Below are 9,543 nucleotides of genomic sequence, written 5' to 3'. Positions count from 1 at the left end.
TGCCCATCCCTATTCGTGTTCAAAGTTGCACTGTGTCTTGCCAGCAATTTTACCACGTCACACATGTCATGGATAGTCCCCGATTTTATCATTAAAAAAAAGTTATTTTATATCTACTGCAATCTGTAATAAAACAAAGTGAAAAGTATTGTACCGGTACTTTGTTTGCATGGTACAAATGTGAGCACCAACAGTGATCCAAAAACAATTAATTGAAAGCAACAATTGGACAATTTATTGCACCACCTAAGCTACACACTTCACACCCACATGATTCCACAGCATACAAGCATTTACACAACATTAAATGACCCTAGCAATGACCCTAGCAAAATTTTCTTTACACTGAAAATTACAACCCAAGTCAAAAAATATGCTATGCGTGGTAACTTCCTCTTGAGCAGCGGAGGGGCCAAAAGAAATGTGAAAGCAACTGCTCAACCCAGTCGACTACACAAAAGGCCCGACTTGTGCATTTCAACACAGGTTGACTGACCACCATGTTGCATAATTCACTGGTGAATAAGCCCTTCGTGCATGACATTTAGGGCAAGGCACAAGACACTGATGCCGTACCTAGACAGATTTTGGTGACCCTAAATAGTGCATCTAGTAGTAGTATGGAAAGTTGGGCGAGTCGTCTTCTCACCTTCCATTTTTGCGTCCACTGTGGGCGCACCGAAATGTTTCCAAGAAAGCATGTAGTGACAGGGCATAAGTGCTTAAAGGGGGGATCAAACCTTGGGGCTATAAACATCCAAAACCTTTAGGGGGCACCCTCCTAGCTCTGGCACTCACCCGCACTACATCCGAGACACAGTCTATACCTACGTGGCCATCACGTGTGACACTCGCAGCTGAGCAGAGGAAGACAGAGCACCGTGCTTACAACCAAGCATGGCCTCCTCAGCATTCATCAGTACGCCATTAAAACATGGCGTCTGCACACAAATGCATGGACACAGAGAAGAGAGACAATGTGCAGCTTGCATCAAGTACAAATGCTCAAAAACTGCGCTCACGAGCGACAATTTCTTCTGTGTCTCTTTGCCATATAAGTGAATTAAGTGCCAAGAAGTGTGTGGGCAGATGCATGAACACAAAGCACATGCCTACAAAAAATTTTTTTGCAACTTCATTCCATCATTATGTGCTGAAGTCTCTAACAAACATTTCTAACGAAGTCTCCAACAAAGGGCAGCTGAATTTAAAAAGAATGTGAGAACAACTTTAAATGACAGGGGTTTGAAAGCTTTCAGTCCCAGACAAATGCCAACAGCTTTCCAGGTGTGCCAGATGACCCTCTCCATTGACTGGTGGGAGGCATCGAACATGTTCACCGGTGGCTTTTGTGATCTGATGAGCACCTCAAAAACAGAGAAACAATGTCTCTCTGCATCACAGTGCTGCTCTTTCAGTCACTGAAGATCATAAAACAGTGCGCTTGCACAACTGAACAGCCATACACAGAAAAGCTCATGTTAGTTTTGCTGCAGAGTAATATTTAGTCCAGCTACACTGCTGTACAACAGCGTCGCATCCAAATTGAGAAGGCACCACGAGCTGTCACGAGACACAGCACATTCCTCTCCTCCATTATACATGCCTGCCTGTGTAATAAAGTTACAAATTTATAAAAGCTTCCTTGGCTATCATTGAGAGCTCGCTGTGACGTTACTGGGGCCTTGAAAAACACATAAAAAGATGTGCAAGCTTGCTTTTTTTAACCCTAGTCTAGGAATCTTCCAAATCCTGAAATGGGCAAGCATGCTTTGTTCTATGCCGGATCCACCACTCACAGCTGGCTGAACCTGTTGGCCACCCAAGTTTATTGCCACTACAAAAAACGCTAAGGCATTGCAGTGCATAATGCATCACTACAAAACACTGAACCAACATAAAAGGCACAGAGGCGTTTCGAAGGACACTATGCAGAATAACGATTTGTAATTAGTGAACTACCTTTCGACAAGATCAAATGACCGTTGTTACCATGAGAGGACACCTGGTACCGCAGCTGCTGCTTAAATGGAACAGCTGCCTCCAGCACAATTGGTTTTATACTTGGATTCTACACCTTTATTTATCTCTTAGTGAACAGAACTCCTCTTTTAAACAGAACAATTTTTCCAGGTTCCTATAGGCTCTCTTTTATGAGCCTACTGTACACTGTCCTCTCAGAGAACCATAGACCACGTTTCAGAAAATTTTGTTCAGCCAATGTCACAGAAATATAAAAAAACACTTCGAAATCCCTGACACCACGGGCAGAGACTTTTGCATGAAGTCTGTAAATTATACTTTGACCTCAATTTTCTCCTCCATTAATAAACCTATAACACAGCAATTATTGTCACTTGAGCTTTCAAAGTACAATTTGTCAATGTAAACCATTTCTCCACTTCATTTTAGTGTCCCTGTAAGCACTAATGAGCCCAAAATATCTATACAAATTAGGCATGCACCGCATTGCAAGTCAAGTCTAACAATACAAACAAGAAGACATCACAAAACACTACTGTAAGAGCGAAATTTTGCTGATTTAAAAGCAATGATACTGCATCGGCACCTTTCATCCAAATGCACTTTTATTACTGTCCATGCTTACAAGAAGCGGGCATAATGAATAAAATAACACCGCTTGAACTTTAAATCCTCATTTCAGTAATAATTTTGAAATAACACACTTGCGCGATACCTGGCCCTCTTGGATAAGAAGAAAAAGAAAGCTGTGGCCGACTGAGTGCAATAAATCTTTTCAACGAAAAAACTGTGACAAGGCCCTATATAATTAGCACACAATTCTCAGAAAACCAGATGAAACAAATAAACCTCATTCAGCAAGACATCTAGTTGAGTAAGTTTTCAGGCATTGAGAACAGTCCACTGCTCTTTTTTTCCCCTGCAGCAAGCAAGTAGCATGAACAGAAGCACTACAAGTCAGTGCAGAACTTGAGGCAGCCCATGAGAGAACAGCAGTGGTGACTGGCAGAGGAGATGGCTCAGATGCGGAAGCTCTCACATTTGCCATCGATGTGCCGCAGGCGCAGGTAAACGTCGGTGCCAATGCCCTGGAGAGTCTCAAACGTAAGGGTCCCACCAAGGTACTCAGCATACGCTCGAGATGTGGGAAGGCCAAAGCCAAACCTAGATAATACGATGACAGTGAGTAACGCTCATTCAAAGAAGACGCAACATCATCTCAAGACACTGAAAGAGTGCGTATATATTTGTATGACAGGCCCACATCAGTGTTGCCAGCCAATTTTAGAAAAATACCCGACATCACTGGCAAAATCACAGTACTTTAACCTATACAGCTTCACTTATTACCCTACATTTTACTCTATGCCTAAAGAAAGCACATCGTGCCAATATTAAAGAGTCACCAGGAGAAAAATTTAGGCTTAGTGTTTTTCAGCTGCAATGTGTTGCAGGGTTAACACGGCCCATCGTTTGCTGCAGGGTGTTACAAACAATTATTTCTAGGCTCCTCATTACCGACCAGCCTCAGTTTTCGTTTGAGAGAGCTCTAAAAAGGACGAGCTGTCAGGTGAAGCTATCACCACCTAGTGTGTGCAACGCTTGACTACAGCAACACACAGAACTGAGACACATTTTGGCACAGTACGCATAAAAAAGTCCGTTCGCAGAAAAAAGGAGACACCGCTAGGGGGCCACGGAATGCAGATGTGTTTCGCGTCGGCTCCGTAACTTTCCTATGTTTTTGGTCGTTTGTCTGACTCCTCGTGGAAACCATTCTCGCCATCGATCAGCGGAAGTTTCAAGGACTCCTCTATCACCAAGTTTGCCAGGTGGGCCCACTTTTTGGCCGCTTATCGGAGCTTTTTCCTCCCCTACCCTGGCACGAACGCCAAGTCCAGCGTCTCTACGTACTGTGCCATAGCCCGGCCGCTGCGGCGGTAGGACTAGCCAGCCTGAAGTGTCGCCGGACCTCCTCGGAGCTCCAGATTTCCGACGAAAACGCACCAGGCCTTTCCAAGAGATAAATGGATGTTGTCGTGGTAGATGGAGAAGAGATTCAGCCGGAAGATTTCGGCAAGGGAGCAGGATGGTGCAGCGTCCGGAAAACAAAACAGGCCGATGGCGCGTCCAAGTCGGCACAAAAGCAGCAGCCGAAAATGCAGCAAGCGACGGCTGCCGCATCGACTACAGAAATAGCCCCAGCTGCGGCCACGGCTGCATATTACAAGAAAAGGTGTGCCCGTCAATTGCGGCACCTCGCTAAGGCGAGTCAAATGCCAGAACTACCACCCGATGATTTCAAGATCATCGTACGCCCTAGAGATGGCTTCAACGGGGCCGAATATGGAATGGGTCGCCCTTCTTGCTGCCTACGTAACATGGTGGGTATTGGCAGAGAAGCAGTTAGAGAAGATAGCATCTGCCTCAATGTGATGCAAAACGTCGTTGTACTCAGCACACCGTCAGCAGATAGAGCCACACGCTACGAAGCCATCAGCAAGCTTTGCATCGGTGGCAAAGAGTTCACTGCTAATGCTTATCAAGCCGCCCCAGAAAACACTTCAAAAGGCCTGATTAGGAACATTTCCAAGGATGAGAGCCCGGTGGACATTGTTAATAACTTAGTGACGCAGCACAACCCCGGAGTGCTGCACATTAAGCGCATGGGCACCACGGACAACATAATCATATTGTTCGACGGCTTCCACGTACCCAGACACGTTTACTATGGACCTATGCTTGTCAGATGCTCCCTGTACAGAAGCACATCGACGTGTGCTACGAGTGTGGCAGGCTGAAACATCGCTCTGACGTGTGCCCCAACCCGCAGGACAAGATATGCCAGGGCTGTGGCAGCAACAACCCGCCGTCTGACCATCGATGTGAGCCACGGTGTCAACTGTGCGGCAAAGGCCACCTCACAGAAGAGCGCAGCTGCAAAGCGAGATACAAGACTCCGTACATTGTCAAGCGTCGCCAACTAGAGCGAAGACGACGAGACGAAGAGGAAGCGGCCGAGGTGTACGGCAGCACATACAACTGCAGCACATACCACTACGATCATTATCCATCGTTTGACAATAATTCATGCAACGCCAGCCCAACAACACGTTCGACAAGCCGAGACGTGACAGCCGGTCCCGTTCTCGCAGCCGCACACTGACGCCGAGAAGCACGTTGAAGACACGTGGTGGTGCCGATCCAGGCACCGCAGCCTTTAACCAAGGCACACGAAGTCTGCAGCACCGGATGCGGCGGCAGCCGCAACAAGGGCACATGAACACTGGGCAACAGGTGAGATGGGCGGGTGTCGCCTCTTTTCCCGCCAGTGGCGTCGCTTCCGCGGATCGTTCTCTTGGTCCCGCCGTCGGTGGCGGTGGTGGGAGCGAGCTTAAGCAAGCAATAGAGCCAGCGCTAGAACAACCCCTAGGACCGTTACAATCGATAATTTCTGAGCTTAAACGCAAAAACGCTATCCTCAAAGCGGAAAATTCCATGTTAAAAGGCGAGGCTCCACAATCGCAACCTTCGCAGCAACAGGTGACGCCGCTGCCACTTTCGTCGCTTAGGTCCTTAACTTCCACGCGACCCGAGATGGCGGAGATGGACACGAACGATAAGAGCAGTTCGGGGGAAGAGGCAGACGACCGAGACGACCACCCGTGTACCGCGAAAAGAATTGCACTAGATCCTGCGAGACCCGAACCCCCCCGGCAAAGTGAACGATATGAGCAACTACAAAAACGCATCGACATTATAGAAAACAGCCTTGATGAGCGTTTTGCAAACCATGTGGCACAGATGAATGACATGTTAAACAGTGCGATAACTAAACTGTCTGAGCAAATGGCTCAAATGCTCACCGCGCATGTGGCATACATAGAAATCATAGAAGCCCGACTGCCGCTAGCTGGGGGCAGACCGATTAGAACGATAAACAAGCCGTACGCTAGACAGCAACCGCATCAACAACAGCAAAACACGCTGACAGACGCAGAGACACCAATTTAGCCGAACCCTAGTCGCCTTGATGGCGATGGGTTAAATTAAATGTGACTGTCACCATGGCTGGACACGCACATAATCGCACTAACACTAGCCAACAACAGTATAAGATCTGGCAGTGGAACTGCTGGGGTTATAGGAGGAACCCAGGCAATCTAGAGCAATATATTCGCGGCCGCGCAACCAAACCTGATGTTATCATTTTACAGGAGACAAATTATCCGGCAAAACTTGCTGGGTACAAAGCCATAAACGCGGCAGCGACTGACAGCAGACAGAGAAAACAACGGGTGACATCCCGCTTGGCACATGGCGAGTCCCCGGGGGTGGCCGCGCGACGCCGCCGGCAGGGCGTTCCGCTCACGTCGTCGGTGCACCCGCCGTCACCACAGTCGCGCTCGCCGCCTCCGGCACCGGTCGTCGCCGTGCTTGTTAGACGTAACGTCACAGTGGCGCAGCATGAACTTGAGTGTGCAAATATACCACACGTTTTCGTAGAATTGATTCCTAGGCGGGGGCGAGGACTGTTTGTCCTTAACGTATACAGTAAACCCACGTTGCAGCACTGGTTTGGGGAACTGCTCCGGATGGCTAGCACGGCCGCCAACGGGGAACCTCCGCTAGTCGCAGGTGATTTTAATGCGCCGCATAGGGCCTGGGGATACATGCGTGAAACGCCTAAAGGCAAACACCTTTGGGAAGACTCGCAAGACCTACGCCTTGAACTTGTCGCGAACCCCGCCAATCCAACTCGCAGGGGCAATAGCGTGAGTGCAGACACGCTGCTAGACCTTGCGTTCGTATCGAATGTAACCGCAGCATCTTGGCAAAACATCCAAGAGGACTTAGGGAGTGACCACTCGCTTATAGAGATTATAATTGACACGGGCCCGAGTGATCGTGGAGCATGCTCAACAGGCAACGGCCGTAAACTTAAACTAGTAAAGTGGGACACATTCTGGAAGAAACGAGAAGAAGGAGGGCGCAGCGACGAGCCGATCACGAATATAAACGAATGGACTGCGACGCTCAATAGGGACGTAGATGCGGCAACGTATGACATTCCGCCCGGCGAAGCTTGAAGTAATCGACAGCCGGCTGCAACATATGTGGGAAGAAAAGCAAGCCCTACTTAAAAGGTGGAAACGCCATAGACACAACCGGGCATTGCGAAAACGCATGGCACAGTTAGACAGACAGATCGAGGAACACGCGTTCAAAGTATGTATGGCACAGTGGGAAGACGTGTAATGGCTTGGAGAAGCAGATGCGTGGGGCGGGTGCTTGGCGTCTCTTTCGGCATCTGTTGGATCCGGAGGAGAATCGGGTCCCCCAAGGCCATAAAACTCGCAGACTTGTTAAAGATTATGAAGGTGCGAATATCCTCGCCGCAATACGAGACCGTTACTTTAAGACGGAAAACAGCGCCCAACACCCTGATTACGATGGAGTTGCTAATGATAAATTAGACGCGGACTTTAGCGAGGCAGAAATTCGGGCAGTCCTTTTCAAACTTAACTTCCGGTCGGCTCCAGGACCAGACAGGGTTACCAACAAGGCTCTCCGAAACTTGGATGATGAGTCAATCTCCCAATTGATAACTTACATCAACGAGTGCTGGAGAGACGGCTCCCTTCCCGAAGCGTGGAAAAAGAGCTCGAGTTGTCATGATACCTAAACCAGGCAAGCGAATGGCGCTCGATAATCTGAGGCCAATTTACCTTACGTCCTGTGTAGGAAAAGTCATGGAGCACGCAGTTCTCATTAGGGTAACCGACTTTCTCGGAGACCGTGACGCATTCCCGCACACCATGCTGGGATTCCGCCGCAATCTCTCCGCACAGGATGCCCTATTTCAGCTAAAGCACCACATTGTTGACGACACTATGAGCTCCACCAAGGCGATTCTTGGCCTGGATAATAAAAAGGCATTTGATACCGTCAAACATCAATCGATACTGAAACAAGTTGAGGCATTAGGTCTAGCTCGAAAAATGTACAATTACATACGTGATTTTCTTGCAAGCAGGCGCGCAAGTGTCGTGATGGTCGACCAAGAGTCACAAGATCTTGAGATGGACTCGACGGGCAAGCCACAAGGCTCCGTAATATCACCATTACTTTTTAATTTAGTGCTATTGGGGCTACCAGAGAAATTAATGGAAATACCCGGACTGTATCACAGTATATACGGCACTTTGATAGGCACGCAGCAACAAGATTCAGAATGGTCATGGGGTGATCGTCTTAACGCGTTCCGTGACATCACCCAACACTACAGGCTCGAAAGGCGTAGGTTCCCGCCACCGCACGAGAAATTAAACAGGCGAGATGCCGTAAGCTTTCGCTTACTCCAAACCCATTCCTACCCTAGCCCGGTCGTTCTACACCACCTCTACCTGAATATATACCCCACCGATATATGTAAAGCATGCGGGCACAGAGCAACACTAAGCCACATGCTCTGGGAATGTGCCGGCGACGACAGTCGGGAAAACACCACCAATCGCGATGTGCCTATAGCGGCCGTCAATACCAAATCACAGGAAGCCTCGAGCTCACTCATTCTTGCCGCCACTCCGGCTGCGGGGGCCGTGGCGGACCTTCTTCATCGGCGACGCCGCCGCTGGGAGGCGGCCCTCCAAAGCCCAGAGCTGAACGACCAACTCTGGGCCGTCCAGCAGACTGAGGATGCCGCCCGCGTCCAGGGACTACGAGCCGCCACCTAAAGCCACCGAGACCAAATTGCCGGCCCATTGTGTCCAATAAAGTCTTTTCTCTCTCTCGAAGAAGAAGAAAAAACAGGACAGCAGCGTTGCCAAACACAAGACTTTCAGCACATGAGCTGCAGCCACGAACACGTGAGCTGTTGCTGAGTAATAGTCTGCTGGTGCAAACGTGGCAAAAGAAAAATGGTGACTATGATGAGATCATAACTTGTTGTATTGACTGCAGCGTGGAGATGTAAGGAAGTAGGGAAGTCATCTTGGCTTACTCTTGCGGGGGCAGTGCCTGAGTGCACAGGCAAATACCAAATGCATTGGGCGAGTGAGTGACACGCCAGCCGAGTCACTCGGCGGACAAGTAACGCCTGGTTTATTGGCAGCTCCTATTATGGGAAGCAGTACATTCTGCGTTTCTATCATCTGGCAATACTGTACTGCACTATACCAATATAGCACCATTATCCAGGGGTACTGCCATACACTACATCTTTCCTACGGTAAACTAGGACACGCACCCAAGCTTTTAGTATGAAGGTGCTGGGACACGTGTATGTGCAGAAGAAGCAGACATGACTGCGCAGGGTGGATCCCAAACATCAACTGGTTTCGTTAGGTTTCTCTGAAGGTTCCGGAGAGCAGCGGAGTGTGGCGCTTCTTGGTGGCTTGGCTTGGCAGTTGCCACAGCACTTTGCCCTTAGTAAGTTGCCGAACGAAGTTGCAGGTCCAAACGAGTGGGTGCTCTTGATAGCCACCTGCTGTGCGTCAGCCTGGAAGGAACCTAGTGAACTTGGGCTGGCATTGGAGCTAGGAGTCCTGGCGATGATTC

General features: G+C 48.9%; 1 protein-coding gene across 3 annotated transcripts in view; it reads right to left on the bottom strand.

Annotated features, from left to right (window-relative positions):
• Nucleotides 1-212: 212 nt before the first annotated feature.
• The window catches only part of LOC119168205 (branched-chain alpha-ketoacid dehydrogenase kinase), a 225,222-nt gene continuing 215,891 nt past the window's right edge, over nucleotides 213-9,543 (bottom strand). For all 3 annotated transcript variants that reach the window (XM_037419620.2, XM_075890993.1, XM_037419612.2), the window contains one exon: nucleotides 213-3,147. In XM_037419620.2, coding sequence (XP_037275517.1) covers nucleotides 3,003-3,147 — 145 coding nt within the window. In that variant the 3' untranslated portion in view covers nucleotides 213-3,002. The remainder of the gene's footprint in view (nucleotides 3,148-9,543) is intronic.

Source organism: Rhipicephalus microplus, chromosome 3 (assembly GCF_043290135.1).
Source record: "Rhipicephalus microplus isolate Deutch F79 chromosome 3, USDA_Rmic, whole genome shotgun sequence".
NCBI lineage: Eukaryota > Metazoa > Arthropoda > Arachnida > Ixodida > Ixodidae > Rhipicephalus > Rhipicephalus microplus.
The sequence above is the reverse complement of the archived record's forward strand: the minus strand, read 5'-3'. Positions and strand labels throughout refer to the sequence as shown.